Source organism: Macaca fascicularis, chromosome 7 (genome assembly GCF_037993035.2).
Source record: "Macaca fascicularis isolate 582-1 chromosome 7, T2T-MFA8v1.1".
In the NCBI taxonomy this organism is placed as follows: domain Eukaryota; kingdom Metazoa; phylum Chordata; class Mammalia; order Primates; family Cercopithecidae; genus Macaca; species Macaca fascicularis.
In genome coordinates this window covers 5,527,580-5,548,889 of record NC_088381.1, presented here as the reverse complement: position 1 = coordinate 5,548,889, position 21,310 = coordinate 5,527,580, and the positions used below count along the sequence as shown (strand labels likewise).

Genomic DNA, 21,310 nt, shown 5'->3' with positions numbered 1-21,310 from the left:
CTGTAATCCCAGAACTTTGGGAGGCCAAGGCGGGTAGATCACCTGAGTCAGGAGCTCGAGACCAGCCTGGAAAACATGGTGAAGTCCTGTCTCTATTAAAAATATAAAAATTAGCCAGATATGGTGACATACGCCTGTAATGCCAGCTACTCAGGAGGCTGCGGCAGGAGAATTGCTTGAACCCAGGAGGCAGAGGTTACAGTGAGCCGAGATCCTGCCACTGCACTAGAGCCTGGGCAACAGCGGGACTGAATCTCAGAAAAAAAAAAAAAAAAAAGACATGAAGGTTTTCACTGAAGGCAGAGTAGCTTGTTATAGATTAGCCTCCCTACAAGAGCAGTTTAAAAACCCGGACAAAAATGTGCCCCCCACCAAAAACAACTGTTTGAAGGTAATTGGAGACCTCAGCCAGGACTTGAGTGACCAGGCCTAGGAGGTGACCCTGACAGTCTGTACTGCTTTTCCCACATTTGGTGACTGGTAAACAACAGAGGGCTAAGAGGTTAAGAAACTGAGTCTGAAGTGGTGGTTAAGAGGCTGGAGAGCCTAGCTGAATGTTTGGCACTCACAGGGTTGAACTGACCTAATGAGAATTTGGGTCCCAGTAAGGAGATGGGACCTTGGTGGGGACCCTGGAAGGGTCACCCCTAGGAGTCCAAATGAATAAAAAGTAGACCAGCCATCACAAAGACTAAAGCCTGCTTTGAACCAGCTTAGTCCCAAACTAGATGAAGGTGATCTGCGCTTACTCCAATTGTGTGCCATAAAGTCAAAGTCAATACTCTCTGGAGGCAGATAAAAGTTTACTAGGAACGCCGTAAGACAAGACTAAATGAGAAAGAACAAGGAAAAAAAAAACAAAAACCCAAAAACAATAGAAACACACATGTAAGGAAGATAAGCAAGAAACTTTTTTTTTTTTTTTTTTTTTGGAGACGGAGTCTCGCTGTGTCACCCAGGCTTGAGTGCAGTGGCACGATCTCAGCTCACTGCAACCTCTACCTCCCGGGTTCAAGCGATTCTCCCGCCTCAGCCTCCCAAGTAGCTGGGATTACAGGCATGCACCACCATGCCCGGCTAATTTTTGTATTGGCCAGGCTGGTCTTGATCTCCTGACCTCAGGTGGTCCATTCATCTCAGCCTCCCAAATTGCTGGGATTACAGGTGTGAGCCACCGTGCCTGGCCAGTATTTTGCCACTATTTAAAATAAATAAATTTTTTTTCTTTTTTTTTTTTTTTTCAGGTTTGTGTTCTGACTATATTGTAAACAGTCACACGGCAGCTGACTCTTCTCCAGGCCTCGCTGCCGGCTTTTAGATGTTTATTATTTTTGCCTTCTTGTCATGTGCGCGGTAGAAGAATGGCAGGCAGGGCTTGCTGTAGAGATCTTTGGAGGGAGAAAGGCAGGAAACTGAGCACCGTGCGAGCCCTCCCCTGCTCCTGCCTGCCCCCCTCGCCCAAGGGCTCTACTCACCACCCTGCTTGTTGGCAGCCCCGAGCTCCTGAGGGACCGGGGTCCCTGGTGCAGACTCTTCCGCAGGGTTCTGGGCAGCTGCCCGCAATCCACCACGTCCCTGGTTACGGTCGCTCACAAGCGGAAACACCAGCTCCACCTGGAGGGAAAGGTGCTCAGTTGCCACACCCGTGCCCACACCCCCCTCACACCCACCCCCGCAGAGATGCTGCGTGACTTAGAGGGTCCGGAGAAATCAGAAGGCGGGAAACCAAGAGCGTAAGGGGGTCTGGGAGGGGCCGCCAAGGGAGACGGCAAAGCTGGGGTAGGCAGAGTCAGGCTCACCATGGCCTCCCGGCTCTCCAGTTCCTCTGGGATGCTTGGCATGGGCTGAGGTGCCTCCTCCTCCTCCACCTCCTCCCTGTCCAGTGCATCTCCTGTGGGGAGTGGCCAGAGGGCTCCTCAGACAACCCAACAAGGGACGTAACAATGGACCCACCTCTGCCCCCACCCTCACTGTGCAACCCTGGCCAGCCCCTCCCCAGAGGGAAATCAGCAGCTGTTCTTTACTTTTATTTTTTTGAAGAGCCAACGGCTCCCTACGTTGCCCAGGTGCCGTCCCACTACCAATCAACACAGGAGTTCTGACATGCTCCATTTCTGCCCTGGGCCAGTTCCCCCATTCATAGGCAACCCTGGTGTTCCCCCACTCCCAGGAGGTCGCCATATCTATGCCGAACATAGCGCAGATACCTGGTCGGCATAATGACCAGCTGTTCTAAAAGTCTCCTGCAACTCCTCAATCCTACGCTGCTAACAGTCCCCCCCTCTTCCTGGGGCTCTCTCCTCTTCCTCTAAGTGGTCTCCCATACCTTCCCCAGGGAGAGCCATGAGGCTCAGCTCGGTGTGTAGCTGCTTGTTCTGCTGGATGGCAGCTTCCAGGTGCTCCTAAGGGGCCAGGAAAGAGAGTGAGAAGGCACGGAGGCTGCTAGGTCACCCCGCTCCGGGCCCGGCCCTCATCAACTCCCTCAACTGGGTCTCCTGCAACTATCGGGGGGCCATCTCGGCCACCGCTTTGCCCTGAGCTTCCTGCTGCTGCAGCTGGGCAGAGCCTCCTTCTCAGAGGCCAGCTGCTGATAGGCGGCCACGTACTGCTGCAGGGGACCCAGGGAATGGTCTCGCTGCTGCTGCAGACTCTGAGCCTCTTGGCTCTTCAGCTCCACCTGCAGGATAGGTGTCAGGGTAGGCAGTGGCTGGCTTCCAGATTCTGGGACCATAAACGGGGTAGCGAGGGCACTGTGGGGCTCTGTCGCCTGCCCAAGCCCCTGGCTCCTAGCCCCTTCCTCCAGGTCTAAGTGACTGCCTCCCTTGCCTAGAGGCCCATGCCTCCCTCCCCAGCCTCAAATCTCACACCCTTCTTCCCACCATTGAAGCTGTAGGCCACAGACTGGTGGAAAAGCAGAGGGAGCCAACCACCATCTGCTAAGTTGTGGTGAGGTCGTTCTGTATGATCTCCAGGGTTTGCACCCACCTCCGCCTGCTCCCCCAAAGCTCGGCCTTCCGCCCCAGCTCCCCCAGCCTCTCCTCCAGCTCCTGCAGCCTCACCTCCTGCTTCTGCATCTTCTCCTCCTGCTGCCACAGCCTCGTTTCCTGCTCCCGCATCTTCTCCTCCTGCCTCCCCATCTTCTCCTCCTTCTCCTGCATCTTCTCCTCCTGCCTCCACATCTTCTCCTCCTGCTGCCGCATCTTCTCCTCCTGCCTCCACATCTTCTCCTCCTGCTCCCGTATCTTTTCCTCCTTCTCCCATATCATCTCCTCCTGCCACTGCATCTTCTCCTCCTGATCATGCATTTTCTCCTCCTGCCTCCACATCTTCTGCTCCTGCTCGTGCATCTTCTCCTCCTGCCTCCACATCTTCTCCTCCTGCTCCCACATCTTCTCCTCCTGCTCCCGCATCTTCTGCTCCTTCTCCCGCATCATCTCCTCCTGCCTCCGCATCTTCTCCTCCTGCCTCTGCATCTTCTCCTCCTGCTCCCGTATCTTCTCCTCCTGCTCACGCATGTTCTCCTCCTTATCCCGCATCTTCTCCTCCTTCTCCCGCATCATCTCCTCCTGCCTCCGCATCATCTCCTCCTGCCTCCGCATCTTCTCCTCCTGCTCCCGTATCTTCTCTTCCTGCTCCCGTATCTTCTCCTCCTGCCTCCACATCTTCTCCTCCTGTTGCTGGTACAGGCGGTTCCACAACTCGTTCTCTTCCACCTGGGCTTGGAGCTTCGCGGACACACTCTGCAGCTCCTTACCCAGGTGGTCAGCGTCCTCCTGCAGCTGCTGCTGGAACAGTGAAAGTGTTGGTTTGAACCTCAGAAGGAAACAGACTCATGAGCTACCCATATAAATGTAATCTATAAAACAATGTTTTTTTATCTATGATCCTATAAAATATTTTGTCAAGCCCTACTCTGAGATTCTGATTTCCCAGGCAGGGCCTCAATTTGTAGATTTTTAGCACACTCTAGAGGATTCTATGGCAGGACCAGAACAAGGACCCAAATATTCTAGCTTTTGGCTGGAGACTCCCCATATCCTGCTTGATCCCTAGACCATGGTCCCAGCCGGACAGGGATCCCACAACCCCCGGGGCTGCAGCCGCTTGCCTGTGGCAGCAGGAGCTTGGCCCTCTCCAGCTTCCTTTCTAGCTCCTTTACGTTGAGCTGGATCTCAGACTTTTCAGATTCTACAAGTCGAAGTTTTTCTTGTAGTTCGGCATTTTTCTCCTTCAGCTCATCATCGGTTATGCTACGACCAGAGGCGGTAGATAAAGCAATGAACGAAGAACAGAAAGGACCGCTTTGGTGATCAACCCTCTACTTTCACCCCACAACCACAGAACCGTGGCATTGGATGGGACCCCAGGAATTAAAAATCACAGGTGGCAGGCCAGAGAGAAGACATGAGTTGCCTGAGGCTACCCCATGAGTCAATGGCACAGCCGGCACTAGAGCTTCCCTGTGCACACATGAAAACCTGTATGAGCCTCTCACCATGCTCACCTGTACCCCCACCTCCCAGCACATCCCCCACGCTAAGAGCCCCCAGACCTCCCATCCCACCGTCCCCCAACCTACGTGTTCCTGTACAGTTCCAGACTCAGGGCGTCCCTCTCCTTTGTTAACTCCTCGATGTACTGCAAATAGACAAAGGTGAAGTCAGGATAGAGCAGGTAGAGGAGCGGCTGGCCGACCAGGAACAACAGCCACCGTGACCACTCCACACATCACTCCCCACTCCCAGTCACACCTCACATGCTCTCAAGGCACTTCCAAGCCCACAGTCTCATTTGTTTTTCTGTCTTTGTTTCTTTCTTTTTCTTTTCTTTTCTTTTTTTTTTTTTTTGAGGCAGAGTTTGGCTCTTGTTGGAGTGCAATGGCGCAATCTAGGCTCACCACAACCTCCGCCTCCCGGGTTCAAGTGATTCTCCTGCCTTAGCCTCCCAAGTAGCTGGGATTACAGGCATGTGCCACCACACCCGGCTAATTTTGTATTTTTAGTAGAGATGGGGTTTCTCCATGTCGGTCAGTCTAGTCTTGAACTCCTGACCTCAGATGATCCACCCACCTCGGCCTCCCAAATTGCTGGCATTACAGGCATGAGCCAGAGTAAAACAAGTCAAGTATGGGAAGGGCGGGCACTTGGCCTGCGAGCTCTATGTCCAGTGCTCACTCCCCACAGCACCCCCCAACTCACCCACAGCAGCCGACCCAGCACCAGTTGGCCTCTAACAACCACACACAAAAGCAGCAAGAAATGGCCATGCTGCCTTCTGGGCAGGACACTCCATCTTGCAGAAGGGACTTTTAGGCTCACTCCTCCATCTGTGAAGCCGGGCTCCCAGGGGACAGGGTAAGTAGTTGGACTCACCCTGTCCGCTTTCTTCTTCTGTGTAGCAACAGCAGAGAGAGCCCGCTCTAACTCTCCGGCAAACTTCCATGAATCATGCAGGCGGCTCACCAGATCCCTGGACTCTCCTGGAATGAGAGACATTCAGATGTGGCCCAAAGGTCTCCCCATAAAGGCCTGTCAAAGTGCCAGGTTGAAGGATGACCGGGTGCCAGATTCCCACCTTCCAACTGCTGGACAGCACGCTGGCTGTAATAGAGTGCCGTCTGAAGCTCAGTTTTCTCACATGTAAGGATTCGTATGGTATGAACCTGGGCCTTTGGGAGAAAAGACAAGCAAATGCTGAAAGAGAAGCAAAGAAACCTTCTCCAGAGGACAGGAGGGGAACTTCACACCGTCCACTCACCTCTAGCTCCCTCCTTAGGGCTTCCTGATGTTGGTGGCTTGCCTTCTTTTCCTATAGAAAGAGGAAGACAGAGCTCTTACTAGGGGGAGGCAGAGATGGCACAGCAAGAGACATGCCCCCAGAATGGCACCACTGCCCCAGGACAGGCCCACCCATGGGACCAGGTTATCAGGAACCCTGTGGGGACGGGGTGGGATCTGGGAGCTGAGCCTTCTTCCCCAGGCTGGGAGTGGGCGAGACGAGACTGGGGCCTCTATATCTGAGCGTCCCCCAAACCCAGCAGCCATGTCATGAGCAAACAAAGAAATCACGTTACTTCTTCCAGCTGAGCTTGGTTCTGTTGTTTCAGTCAAAGGAAGGTGACTGAATGTGGCCCCTCGACTCTATTCCCCAGGCCAGGAAGCAGTAGGCAGGGGCCAGGGATGGATTTTCTTCTTTTTTTTTTTTGAGACGGAGTCTCGCTCTGTCACCCAGGCTGGAGTGCAGTGGCCGGATCTCAGCTCACTGCAAGCTCCGCCTCCCGGGTTCACGCCATTCTCCTGCCTCAGCCTCCCGAGTAGCTGGGACTACAGGCGCCTGCCACCACGCCGGGCTAAGTTTTTTTTGTATTTTTAGTAGAGACGGGGTTTCACTGTGTTAGCCAGGATGGTCTCGATCTCCTGATCTCGTGATCCGCCCGTCTCGGCCTCCCAAAGTGCTGGGATTACAGGCTTGAGCCACCGCGCCCGGCCTGGGATGGATTTTCAAGGCAAAGTTCTTAGACCCAATGGGAACACGAACTGGTAAACTGTCCTCAACTCCCAAAGAAAAAGGATTTGGGTCTTTGTTGGGTTTTGTCGACAGCCACAGAGCTCAAAGTCTGAAACTGGATTCTCTAGAAAAGACAGTCAGAAACCTTCAGAGATGGAGTGTGAGAAAAGCCCACTTTTCTGCCAGCTTGTGATTTAGAAAGGTGCATTCATTCAACAAACATTGACTGAGCACATACGGGCCAGGGACGGTTCTTCACAGCGGGAGTATAGGACGGAAAAGGCAGACAGGAGCCCTTGGCCCTGAGGTTTCCATTCTAGTGGGCCTTTAACTCTCAGACTCTCAGAGCTGACAGACACCTCTGATACTCTCTATCTCTACCTCAGGAAATGCAAGCCCGAGAAGGAGAGTTTACAGCAGGCCCTGGACTAGGGATTAACATAAAAACAACAATGATAAATCTCATTTAAACTTCACAAATGTAGGTAAAACAAGACCACTCCTATTTTACAGATGTGAAAAGAGAGGCCCAAAGAGCTCAAGCAATTTGCCCTAAATCATATCCCCAGCAGATGGAGAGGATTCAAACCCAGAATTCTTAACCAGTACCTGGCAGTTCTTCCACAATCTCAATTACCCTCCACCACCCCTTGGGCCCTCTGTCCCCAGGAGCCTGGCCAGCGAAGACTCACATCCTCAGGTGAGTGGCAACCACCAGAAGTGGTTGTCTCGGGGTTAGTGCCGTTATTTATTTTCTTCTTTTTGGTGTCAGTTGCTCCTGCACCAACACTAGGGCTGGTCTGGGGATGATAGTCTCTCAACTGTGGAAAGGAAGAGCAGTGATACTCATGAGAACTACAAGCTCCAACAGTCACATCCTGCTTTACCGTTTATACAAAATACCATTATAGACCATCTGATTTAATGCCACCAACAACTGTAGGAAGTGTTGTCACAATCACTTAGTGACTGAGAGGGATTGATACCATGGCTGAAAAGAAGGCAATAATGGAACTTAAACTCAGTCTTCTGACTCCAACCTCTGGGGTTTTACCAAGAATCAGCAGCTGCCAGGGACCAAAACCAGAGGCAGAGGTAGAAAAGCAAATATTAAGTAGGCAGGAACTGTACACTGTGTGGTTTAGAGTCATACATCCTCACATGTCTGTTAGTGTGAGGAAGGGCACCACTACCTCTCAAAATTTATATTAATGTATCCTCATGGCAGAAGGCAGCCTTTCTGTGAAATCTGGGAACTTAACAGAAAGAGGACAACCCAACCCTCATTTTAGAGAGAAGTCTTGTATACTCTTATACATCTATGTGACAGTCACCCCTAAGTACATTAATGTTTTGTCTCTCGGTAGAATCAAGGGAAACTGATGCTTCAGAAAGATGCCCCATATTTATCCTGTGGCACTCAAAGTACCCCAGGTGGAGATGAGATGAGGAAGATTCAAGCTGTCAAGTTCAGTTTCCCAAGATCTGTTCCACAGAAGATAGGCAGATCTCACTCCAGAAACCACTGACTGAGGGGCACTCTGGTCCCAGAACAAAGGAGAATTCAAGTCTGAGGTAGAGAACTCAGAAACAATGTTAAAATCTCTCTGGAGAGTAGAAGCCTGGGAGAAAACTAAACCAAACCTGTTCTCCCATTGCCACCCAGAGACACTGTTAACGTGTTGAGCTCATGGGGGACTTGTCGGCTTTTCACACTGTCAGTGTCTGTATTAAGGAAGTAAGGCAGCCTGAAACCTCTCTCTCCTAGGCCCCACGGTCCCCATTCCCCTTCCAGCTGGAAACCTGTGCTGCAACCAGAGGAACCTGAAATTGGCAAGAACACTTAGGGGACTGCGTCCTAAGTCCAGAGACCGGTCTCATTGCAGTAATGACAGTTCTAGAGGGACTGCGACATCACTACATTCCACTCCTCGGTGGAGTGGTGGGGGGGACACAGGAGTGCAATGCCCAAGTTGCCACTTTGAGATTGGGGAGGGGGGTCACAGGATTCGGACCCAGGTCCTTAGAGACGCAAGCCCAGAGAGCCCAGGGAGGTCAGGCTTGGGGCGGTGGGAGGTGAGGGCCGAGTATGGAGCAGGGAGCCGCAGGAGTCACCTGCCCAAAGTGACTCTGGGGCAACTGGTGGAGGGCAGGTTCTGGGGCACCCAGGTGCTTGGAGACTTGAGCCCAAAGACCCCAGGGAGGTCGGGTTTCGGGTAGCAGGAGGTAAGAGTGGACTACGGAGTGGGAAGCCCCAGAAGTCACCAGCTCAAAGTCACCCTGGGGGGTTGACTGGCTCACAAGATTTGGGTGTGGGGAGCCCACAGGCACTGGGGGAGGGGCAGCCAGGTGTGCCTCCGGAGTGGCACAGACTCTGGCAGCAGTTTGGCTGTCAGAGGGAGCCTGGGGCTGAGTTGGGGGTGCCGCAACCTGGTACATTTTACCTTTTCCTTGGCCTTAGCCAATTTTTTCTGTAGGGTTTCTTCGGACATCATGGGACGGGTAGGGCGGTGGGTTTGGGGCCACATCAGCACAGTCCAGGCGAGGACAACTATACACCTCCAGTCACCTGCCACGTAGCTGTGTGACTGAGACAGAGGAGGCGTAACCAGGGCCACAGTAGAATGCAGAATAGGGGCGTGGCCTCAATGCTTCAAGCTCATTGGTCAATAAGATGAAAGGGAAATGAGGCGTGCCCAGACAGCAGCGTGTCATGAAGGACCTGTGGTGTCACAAGGAAAGCCGCCCATGCAACCGCTGTCCCCGCCCACTCCAGGACAGGGGCGGGACTGGCTTTCACTTTAAAAACTTTAAAACTGTATAACCTCAATTGAGGTACAAATCCTATTAAAATGGAAATTTATAGTGTGCTTGATGATTGATAAAGACTATATTATCCTATATTCCAATAAGATAATATAATCACAATGATTTCTCTTTTTTGGAAAAACTTTCTCTTATTCTCCTACATTATTGTTAAGGTTTTATTAAACAAACAAACAAACAAAAAACAAGAAACCTGTCTAACATCTTTAAAAACACAAAGCTTTAGAGCCAGGTGTGGCGGCTCATGCCTGTAATCCCAGCACTTTGGGAGGCTGGGGCGGGTGGATCACCTGAGTTCAGGAGTTCAAGGTCAGCTTGACCAACATGATGAAACCCTGTCTCCATTAAAAATACACAACTAACTGGGCATGGTGGCAGGTGCCTGTAATCCCAGCTACTTAGGTGGCTAGGTAGGACAATCCCTTGAACCTGGGAGGCGGAGGTTGCAGTGAGCAAAAATCATGCCACTGCACTTCAGCCTGGGCTACAGAACGACACTTTTTCTCTAAATACATATATACTTACATACACGCATACATACCTACACACACACACACACAGACACACACACACACACACACACACAAAGAAAGCTTTCCATTTAATAAGCACTCAAAGGTCTTTACAAGTTTAAAACAAATACAGGACCCTCTAAAGTAAAGCTAAATGCTAAGCGATGCGGGAGAGAAAAAAGACATAAATAACTCCCACTCTCATGAGGTTAATCAGTAAATCCTATTTTTCTAGAATCACCTGGTCTCTCTAAGCCCTGAAAATGAAACTGCATTTCTCACTTGATACTTGGCTATGACTTGCAATCATGAAAACCAAGAGTTGTGTTCTGTCACTGTGTAGTGCTTGCTACCTGGGATCAAGGGTTGACTTTTTCATGATTTGCTCCATTACCTGTGTGCTGCTTATCCCAGACCAAACTAAGCTTTTTTCTAGAGTTCTACCATTTTCAGTTTTACTGTATTACTTCTTGCTTTCCAATGGATACAAAGCAGAGTCCTGGTAGGCACATTTTGTACACCTGCAAAGATGCAAAACTAAACAGTTCCCTCTGTTCAATATTAAAACAAAAGTCCTGTAAACCTCAGATAGTGAGTGTAATACTTCGGCACTAGCATGAAAGTCTCAAATACAAAAAAATACCAAGAACACTCCTAGCAAACAAAAGTAAGCTCTTGGCTGGGAGCAGTAGTTCACTCCTGTATTCCCAGCACATTGGCAAGCCAAGGTGGGGTAAGTCAGGAATTCAAGACCAGCCTGCGCAGCATAGCGAATTCCATCTCTGCAAAAATTTTAAAAATTAGCTGGGCATGGCGACACACACCTGTAGTCCTAGAGCTACTTGGGAGGCTGAGGCGGGAAAATCACTTGAGCCAAGGAGTTTGAGGCTGCAGTCGCTATGATCATGCCATTGCACTCCAGTTGGGGTGACAGAATGAGATCTAGATATTACATTCTGTCCTGCTCCTATTTACACTAAAATCACTAAGTTAAAATATTTTCATTCAGCAGGATAATAATTAAGTGAAATTTGACTTTGGTTCTTTGCTAGCAAAACATAAATAAATAAAGTGAAATGACAAATTACTTACTGGGAGAAAGTCTTTGTAACCTCAATGACAGATAAAAGGTTTATATCCTTAGCCTATAAAGAAATCTTTAAAATTACTCAGAAAAAAAAATGAATGATTTCCAGCAGGAAATGGGCAATGGAGAAACCGGCACTTCCCACTAGAAGAAAAATGGCCAATGAGCATATGAAAAAGATTCAAAAGCACTAGAAATCAAAGAAATGTAATGAAAACAATGAAAGGTTCTGCTTAAAGACCAGTAGAAATGACAAATGGCAGGGGGAACCTGGAGCTCCGTCCCTGTTTGTGGGAGTGTAAACTCAACCAATTTTCCTGCAGGATAATTTGATAATTTCTTTTAAAAATCCTAAAACTGTTTCATATTATTTTCCTCTAGAAATTCTACATCTATGAATTTGGTGCAAAAATCCTTACTCAAGTCCATTAAAAAGTATATGGAAGGAAATTCACTCTGGTGTGGCACCAATGCACTTAACATATATCCAGCTATTAAAAATGATGATGCTAGGATATATTTCTCCCATAGAAACATGCTTAAAATATAGTCAGTGGCAAAAGACCATATATTATGATTCTACTTCGTTAAAATGTTTCTAGGCATAAAAAGTGTGAAAAGCAACAAACCAGAATGTGTTGAGTGGCAAAATTAAATATTTTTCTTTATATTTTGTCATCCAAATTATTACAAAAAGAATGTGATTTCCTTTATAATCAGGGAGAAGAGTTATTTTCATTGATTTATACTTACATTTCTTTTTGTTTTCTTCTTTTTTCTTCTGTATGTATCCCATGTAGGCTAGAGAGCTTAAATCCCTGCCTCTCGAGGGAAATCAGCCCATTTTCAGGGCGTGCAGTACGCAAAGCTGCCCCATCTTCCTTTTTTTATTTTTATTATTTATTTATTTATTTACATATTTATTTAGAGACGGAGTCTTTCTCTGTTGCCCAGGCTGGAGTGCAGTGGTGCATCTCAGCTCACTGCAACCTCCATCTCCCGAGTTCAAGCGATTCCCCTAGCTCAGCCTCCTGAGTAGCTGGGACTACAGGCATGCACCACCATGCCCAGCTAATTTTTGTATTTTTAGTAGAGGTGGAGTTTTACCATCTTGGACAGGCTGGTCTCAAACTCCTGACCTCAAGGGATCCTTCTGCCTTGTCCTCCCAAAGTACTGGGATTACAGGCATGAGCCACTGTGCCTGGCCTGTCATATTATTTCTAAACATTTCAGTGATATTTCAATTAAGTTAAATTTAATTCTTACTGACCTGAACTCTTATCTTGTTTAATGATATCTTCCAGGTGAAAAGTGTTTCCTCTGTAATCACAGGTGCTAAAGGAAATAAAACATGTATTCATTAGGTAGACGTCCACTAAACCACTAATTCTTGCATTGTAGTTCTCAGAACCTCAGCATCAGCAACACGTGGGAACTTGTTAGACATGCAGATTCCTGGGCCAGCCCCACACCTCCCGAATCAGAAAGTGGGCAAGAGGGACAGCTATCGGTGCTTTAATAAGCCTTGAGATGCTCCCTGGAGTTTGAAAACCACAGAACTAGAATACGTGTGGTAGTAAGTGCTCACACTTTCTCCCAGGTACCTAGGGACTCTTCCCCTCTTTTCCGTTCTCTTTTCCACTGAAATAAAATGAGAGCTCATTTTGACTTAATGGGTATAAGAAAGAAGGCAGTGAGATGACCAGGGTTTCAAGTGAGAGTTCAAAATTTAATCAGTGGACGGTGACAGGATGCAAGTCTTCTAAACAGATTACTGCAAGAAAGCTGATAATAATCTATACAGTAGGTATCATTAGTGTATTGATGTTAAATTTTGGGGGTAGATTAATGGTATTGTGATTATATAGGAGAATGTCCTGGTTCTTAGAAGATATCTACAAAAGTACCTAACAGTGAAATGCTCTGATACTGGCAACTTACTTTGAAATGATTCAGGGGTTAAAAGGGCACATATACAATCTTTCATACGCGGAAGAGAGAAACAAATATGACAAAATGTTAACTAGTGAATCCAGTTGAATAGCATACAGATGTTCACTGTATGATTTTATCAACTTCTCTATGTTTGCAAGTTTTTAAAATAAAAAGTTGAGGGAAAAGAAACATCACCCCAAATGTTTCTATGAAAGGGAACTATAGAAAAAGCACAGAATTGAACACTCTGTAGAAGAGCGCACCGTACCCATCCGGACAGCGTGGTCACGGCGCAGGGTCTCCTCCAGGAGGCTGTTCTCTGGCCTCTTCTGTGCTGTCACTGCCCCCTGACGCTGCCGAGGCTTTATTCTAACAACTCTTTTTCTAAAGGTATAACTTTTTTATTTCATCTAAGAAAGAGACAAAAGAATGAGTATACACTTAGAAAATAATATTACACTTATACTTGTGTAAAAGCAAAAAATACTTTGAAAAGTGGGGAAGCAAGAAATATACTGTTCCACAATTCTGTTCTTACTGTCTTTTTATTCTGCCAATGACTTCCTATTTCTGCTGCCTATGGTGGGGTGAGCTGCAAATGATTTCTTTTCCTCATTGATTTAAAATGTCATGTTTATAATATACTTAACTCCCTCAGAAGCATTTGGGTTTATATCTGAGCTCTATTCTATTCAAGTGATCTATCTGTTCACAAGCCACTATCAATTTTGATTATTAGAGCATCCTAAAGTTAAGTAATTCTTTTTTTTTTTTGAAATGGAGTCTCTCACTCTGTCGCCCAGGCTGGAGTGCAGTGGCACGATGTAGGCTCACTGCAAGCTCCGCCTCCTGGGTTCACACCATTCTCCTACCTCAGCCTCCTGAGTAGCTGGGACTACAGGTGCCCGCCACCATGCCCGGCTAATTTTTTGTATTTTTAGTAGGGACAGGGTTTCACCGTGTTAGCCAGGATGGTCTTGATCTCCTGACCTCGTGAACTGCCCGCCTCAGCCTCCCAAAGTGCTGGGATTACAGGCATGAGCCACCATGCCCAGGCAAGTAATTCTTTGATTAGAATATTAGTATTTAATGGAGCCTGACCCTTTTGACTCTAAACTCAAATTCTTCTTATCTCTAACTTACAAAAGACAACAATTATGACTTCAGTGTATAAAATCCCAGCTTTTTCAGCTACCTTACAGAATTATCTTGTGTTCCCAATATCGATTCAGTTTATCCATTCAGTTTTCTCTCCAAACAATAATGTTTTCATTTTAGTATCCCTAATCTTTTTTTTTTTTTTTTTTTTGAGACACAGTCTCACTCTGTTGCCCAGGCTGGAGGACAGTTGTGCCATCTCAGCTCATTGCAGCCTCTGCCTCCCAGGCTCAAGCAGCCCTCTCACCTCAGACTCCCAAGTAGCTGGGACCACAGGTGCAAGTAATATGCCAGCTCATTTTGTATTTTTTCACAGAGATGAGGTCTCACCATGTTGCCCAGGCTGGTCTCAAACTTCTGAGCTCAAGTGCTGTGAGCTCCTGAGCTCCCAAAGTGCTGGGATTACAGGTGTGAACCACGGCTCCCCGTAGTTTTCCTAATCTCTTATCTTTATCTTTTGTAGTTGCACTGGCTTACGTGGCGATTAACTGTTAGTGTTAATTAATGGGGGTAACTGTAACACTGGACATTTTGTCTTCTTCCTGATCTTTAAGGGATGTTTGCAGAATTTCACCCATCATGCATGATGGCAGCTTTTGGCTAGATGTGTTTATAATCCACTAGGGGTAAAAAAAAATTAGAAATAAATACTGAATTTTATCAAATGTCTTTCTAACATATATGGAGGGAACTGTGTATTTTGTCCTTAACGTCTTGCAACCAGGAATCATACCAGATCTTCTAAGAGTGATTCCAAAGAATAAGGTTCACGTGGTTGTGTGGCATAATTTTTCCACTGGGCTACGTCGCGTCATGAGTCATGAATAAGAGTGTGTGTGTGTGTGTTAATGCTACCTTTGTCAGGTTTGGGTTTTCATATTCTAACAGTTTCAAACGAAAAAAGCTTGAAAGTTCTACTTTATATGTGGAAATGGCAATAAATTATTTGTGATTTACTGAAAACTTCACTTGAAGGTCTAATAAAATTTCAAAGCAAAACCAAACCTTTCTTTCTTTTTTGTGGGGGGAGGGTGGGAGGAGTGGGATGGAAGGACACTAACTTATTAATACTTTATGGGGTTTTTTGTTTTTTGGTTTTTTTTTTGCCTTTAGAATTTATCCTCTAGGGACAATCTGGCAATGATGAATTTAATTTAGGTTCGAAGATTTTAAAAATAATTCTTTTGATATTCTTGGTATGGCTTATTTGCGTATTCTCCAGCTCTGTTGCCCAGGCTGGAGTGCCATAGTCCAATAATAGCTCACTGCAGCCTTGAACTCCTGGACTCAGGCGATCATCCCAGATCAGACTCTCGAGTAGCAGAGAATATAGGCTCACGCTACCAACCCAGCTCATTTTTAAAATTTTTAGTGGAGACGGAGTTTCACCACGTTGCCCAGGCTGGTCTCGAACTCCTGGGCTCAAAGAATCCTCCTTCGTCAGCCTCCCAAAGTGCTAGGATTACAAGTGTGAGCTACTGTGCCTGGCACTATTCTCATTTTTATTATAATACAATTTTAAGATTGGATAAATAATATAGCCAAATTATTGGAGCCAGACTACATCTACTAAAATTAAATGAAATTTCACTTGTCTGAAATCAGACATACTTTGGAAGATATGTTTGTTATGGTATTAATTAAAATTACGGCTATTTTTTGCACTCACCAAAATCTGTGGAGCACCTTAAAGACACAGGCGGTATCCTCCAGAGCAGTGAAAACAGTTACAAGAGGCTCTCAGGACAGCTTTGTCAGGAGAGACATGCTATACATATAAAGACATAAGGAGAGAGAAAAGAAACAACCATTTTACACACAGTCCCCACATTGAAAGCTATAGGCTGGGTAATGCAGGCACTGATTTTTGCAAATCAGATGCTTTCCATACGGCATCTCTATATAATGTGCTTTTGCTTTAGAGAGTAGCCCCAGGATTTTCGGTTTTCTGTTTGTTTGTTTGTTTGAAGACAGGATCTTGCTCCACCGCCCAGGCTGGAGAGCAGTGATGTGATCGTAGCTCACTGCTGCATCGACCTCCCGGGCTCAAGTGGTCCTCCCGCCTCAGCCACCCGAGTAGCTGGACGACAGGCATACAGCACCACGCCCCACTAATTTTTGAATATTTTTTAGAGACCAGGTCTCACTGTGTTGCACAGCCTGGTCTTGAACTCATAAGCTCAAGTGATCCTCCCATTTCAGACTACCAAAGTGCTAGGATTACAGGCGTAAGCCACTGCACCTGGCCAAGATATTTGTTTTCAAAGGATGGATGGTTAATAGTTACAAGAAAAATAGGGAACGCTGAGGCACAGTGGCTCACGCCTGTAACCTCGGCACTTTTGGAGGCTGAGGCAGGAGAATCACCTGAGGTCAGGAGTTCGAGACCAGCCTGGCCAACATGGTGAAACCCCATGTCTTCTAAAAATAGAAAAATTAGCCAGACATTTTGGAAAGCACCTCTAATCTCAGCCACTCAGGAGGCTGAGGCAGAATCACTTGTACCCAGGAGGTACAAGTGAGCTGTGATTGCACCATTGCACTCCAGCCTAGATGACAGAGCAAGAGTCCATCTCAAAAAAGATGGAAAACAGGGAAGGTTTGTTAGTAGTCTGTCAGTTCCACAATCATGTCAAGCATATTAAAAATTCCTTAAATTCCTAATTACCTTTTCCTGTCTTTTTACAAAAGAGGATTTAACGTCATCAGAATTTTTCTTTACATTTAAAACACCTGCATTGTCAGTTGCCTCATCATCCAGCAAAGCAAAGGTCACTCTTTTCAAGCTTTCTTTACATTGTTTACTGTCTTCACTTTCTTCCAGGTCATCGTCTTCATCCCAACACTACAAAAACTCTTATAAAAAGAAATATACTGCTTTCCAATAGAAAAACAAAAGGAAATATATTTTCCCTCAATAAAGTTCTTCTTTTATATGCCTAATGCAATCAAATACTCAGAACTTCCAAAATCATCCAGGTATTAAGGAAGAGAAGGTATCATTTCAGTGAAATGCTATGTAAGAAACAGAACAAAAAGTGTGTAATATATAGAAAATAAATCATTCATTGATCTATAATACAAACCTCCTATCTCACAAAAATAACAGGATTTTGGGGGCACAAAACCAAATCAAAGTTCCTGGTAAGAAAGGTTTGATTGCTACTGCCAGTAATATTTTTCTTCATTAATTGATCTCTAATGTCCCTTTAAATCCACAGACTTTCCTCTGGCTATCTTGAAAATATCTGATAGGACAGAATCTAACTTCTTAAAACAAACATACGTGCAAACCACAAGTACAAATACATGAGTGGGCAATTCCAGCTCACCTTGTAAAGGATGGTTCAAAATAGATTTCAGAAATGCTTAGTTCTTCTGCTGCTTCTTCAGCAATTTCATCATCTTGTTTGAACCCAGCGCATCATCATGATCACTTGCTATGTGTTCATCATTTTCAACTGGATCAAAAAAATCTTTGTACTTCACATTTCTGGAACTTTTACCTGACTAAGATAAAAATATTTTTAAAACTATTAATTAGGAATAGAAAAATACATCATTAACACATGCATATATATTTGTATGTGTACTGTATGTTTACATTACTTTCTAACTTAATAACACTACAAGTCAAAAAATAGTTACTAGGTGAAATTGGCAACTAAAAACACTACCATAAAACTATTACAGGAACAACTGCAACATAAACTGAATGGAAGTATAGATTCATTTTAACTGATAAGATACAGCATAATATTTATTAGCTCTACATCTTCTGACTACAATTACATGTCTCCTAGAAAAACAGAACAAAAGCTAAATAGAGGAGGAGGAAAGGGCTCTGTCCTCTCTCATAACTTTACCTTAACTTTCTTACTTCCAGAGAGTCCCCCTTCATCTTCATCATCATGAATATCTTTAAAAAGATCAGTATCTTCCACCTTATCATCATCATCTTTTTGTTCCTCTTCTTGTTGTCTGTGTTCTAAATAGGCCTCCATTGCAGAGAGTTGGAGGAATATCTCTTCTACTATGGACTTTTCTCTTGGTTTTCCATGTCCTTTGTTTTGCACCTTGCTCTGCTGTTCCAATTTGTTGATACCAAAGTCAAGATCAGAATCCTCAGCACTGAAAACTGGGCTTTTCCTCAGATCGCACTTGCTTGAGTTTGCTGTCTCACTCACTTCAGGATTGTCACCACCCATATCTGACACTTCCTCTTCCTCCTCTAAATCTTCTAGGTCCTCCTGGCCACCAGCCTCTGTCTCTGAACCATCCTCTTCACACTCCTGTTCTTCACTCTCTGGGAGACTTATATCCTCATCTTTGTTTCACTAACTGCATTTTGGAAGCTTTGTAAAATTGGGTCATTTTGCAATTCCAGTTGTTGCAAAGTCTGCTCATCATCAAAACTTCCTATCACAAGTTTTTGTAAAGGGCTTCCATGGAGTCTACCATTCTCTAATATTTTATTAAAGTCATAAAACACTTTTGTTAAAGAAGTGAACTTTGATGCCAATCTGTCTTACATCCTATTGGGAGGAATTAAATGAGATTTAGAATTACAGATAATAATTTCACAGCTCTGTTAATTAAACGAAAAATGAAAACCCCAATTCTTCGGTAAAATCAAATTTGAATGAAGTGTAAGTATAGATTCTGGCCCTAACAACATATAAGCTGATGAGCCACACTGATCTATAAAATCTTTCAACCAAGTATTTGTGAATCAGCTGTATAGATTTTAGGCAGGAAAAGCATTACAAATCTCTTTGCTTGGAGATACATAGTGAATTAGCCTTAAATTATCAACTCTGCTACACTACACACCACTCCACTCAGTCATTCCCTTTTTCCTTCCGTGATCAACATTTGCTTTGGCTACAGTGGTCAAGGAAAACCTCTCTTAGATGTGACATCTGAGATGAAACCTACAGGTAAGGATAGTCCTATAAAGATTGGGAAACACGTATTCCAGGCAGAAGAAACAGCAAGAACAAATTCTCTAAGATGCAATTGAGCTTGGGAAGCCTGAGGAATAAAAAAGTGAGCGTGGCTGGAGTGTGAAGGAGGCAGAAGGTGAAGCTGGAGAGACTGATGGCAGCCAAATTCCGCAGGGCTCAAGGTAAGAGTTTGCCATTGTAAGTGTAATAAGAAAACAAGAGAAGATTTTAAGCAGAAGGATGAAATGATAATTTACACGAAGGAAGAAGAAAGGGAGGAAGGAGGGAGAGGAAAGTAGAGTGATTAGAAGGTTGATGCAGCATTCCAGGCAAAGGATCATGGTGATTTAAGCTGGAGTTAGAGCAGTGAATATGCTGAGTACAGTTTGGAGGTAGAACTGACAGGATTGCTAAGGAATTAGATACAGAATAGAGAAAAATGAAGACATCAAAATAGCAGCCTCGTTTTATGTGTGAGCAACTGGAAAGAGAGAACTGCCATTTACTGCGATAGGCAAGGCTTGAGGTGGACCATGGGGAAAGGACTTCAGGGGATGGCAGAGTATGGGTGGGTAGAAACAACATTCTACTCTATTTTGGACACTGAATTTGCGATGCTGACAGTACCAAAATTTTAAAAATTGTTAAAAGCCGGACAGTGCGGATATCCCAGTTGTGTGCTACTGAATTCCAACTAAGCTCAGTCTGTAGTTGCTGTGAGCCAGGAACTCAAGGGAGAGGTTGGAGTTTGAAATATAAATGAGTCATAATTTTATAGATCATATTTGAAGTTCTTCAACAAAATACGCATAAAACGCTTGTGCTGGGAAGAGACATGAAAGTTCTAACTCTCAAGAAGCTTAGTTGGGGTGGACAGACAAGTGACAAGTTTGTACTTTCAATGAAGTATGATGACAGGTAAACACTGAGTGCTTTAGGAGCACAAAGGCGGAAGGAGAAACCAATACAGTTTGTGTGTAGGGGGATGGGGGCCGTAACAAGCCTCAAGGGGAGCTTCTAGGCGTTAATAACTGAGGTTCGGTTGATTTCAATAACATTCAACGGACAGAGCCATACTGTAAAAATTCTAACAATTTTTAAACTGTTGGTAGCCTAGGTCCTCTGAAATGTGGGGAAAAGTGAATTACATTTCCCCTTACCTTCCCCCAGCTCAGCAATTTGCCAGGGGCCTGCAACCTGCGTCCACGTGCCACCCCAGTCGCACCTGAGCCCGGGATCTGCGCACTTATGTGAGGATGTGCTGGGGCAGCCGGTGGCTTTGCCCACCCCCGACCCCCGTCAGACACCGCTGCAGGGTCTGTCAGCGCCAGGCCCGCGTGGCCAGGGCTGTCTCCAACTCCCCACACAAGCGGCAAGCGGGGCCAAAGAGCCGCTGGGAAAGCGCACCGCAAGGAGGCGCCTAGCGGAAATTGGAGCTCCGAGCCCAGAGTTCCGCGGCTCACAGGTTCCGGACTCACCCCCAGCCAGAGCCGCTGGCAGCGCGAGGGCTGTCCCGTGTGCAGAGGGACGGGAAACAAAAATTGCCACTGGCCAACCCAAGCGCCTTTGAACTGTCTCCAAACTTGGTTTTGTAGTTTTCAGGGGCCCACAAGGGGTGGTGCCTCCTGGCTTTAATTTCTGCTTTAGGTGAAGCGGGTGTGGTGTTTGCGGTAGGAAATCAGCAGCCTTCGCCACGCCCCCTGCCGGTCGCCCCGCCCCCCACCGCGCACCTGGTTCCGGTCAGCGGCTGACGGACACAGTGGAGATGGCGCGTGGCAAAAGTTTTAGGTAAACACAGGGGCCAGTGAAGGTCCCCGTGGGTGAGGGCATGTGGGAAGGAGGCCGGGGAGGCCTCAACGTGGCCAAAGCACCTTGATGATGCGCTCTGTCCCCCGGGGCGGGTTCCGCGGCCACTGCCGGCACCTAGGCAGAGGGTACCTTCCAGAAACGCCTCAGCTTAGTGCGGGGATGGCCTTCTTGTGCATGAGTCCCACGGCCACCCGGGAGCTGTGCGCCCTGGGCGCTGCACCTTCCAGTTTGTGGGCCGGAGAGGTGGGGGATCCTGCCCAGCGGGTCTGGCAGGGCAGGGATGGAAGTAAATGGAAGCCGGTGGGTATCTAAGTATTATTTTACCGCACACCCATAAAGAGGCTGGGAAGAAACCAGAAAGAATAGCAAGTAGTGTTAAAAAATAAAAATAAAAATAAAAATAAAAATTCAGCTGAACTGCAAGCATGACCAGCATCCTGTTGGGACCACTCAAAGGTAAGTGTAGTAAGGAATACAGAAGGAGTTACTTTTCCACGTGCCCTAATAAGTTTATCATCGCCTGCATAAA

General features: G+C 46.3%; 1 protein-coding gene across 1 annotated transcript; it reads right to left on the bottom strand.

Annotated features, from left to right (window-relative positions):
- Positions 1–793: 793 nt before the first annotated feature.
- Positions 794–18,875, bottom strand: LOC102119261 (uncharacterized). The gene is given in 17 exon segments (XM_073998433.1): positions 794–1,614; positions 1,800–1,891; positions 2,327–2,402; positions 3,060–3,785; positions 4,109–4,250; positions 4,580–4,638; positions 5,373–5,479; positions 5,575–5,668; positions 5,758–5,808; positions 7,200–7,328; positions 12,204–12,268; positions 13,137–13,252; positions 17,359–17,434; positions 17,437–17,536; positions 17,893–18,356; positions 18,359–18,553; positions 18,860–18,875. Coding segments are annotated over 17 exon segments (2,655 nt in total). The 3' UTR covers positions 794–1,467.
- Positions 18,876–21,310: the final 2,435 nt, after the last annotated feature.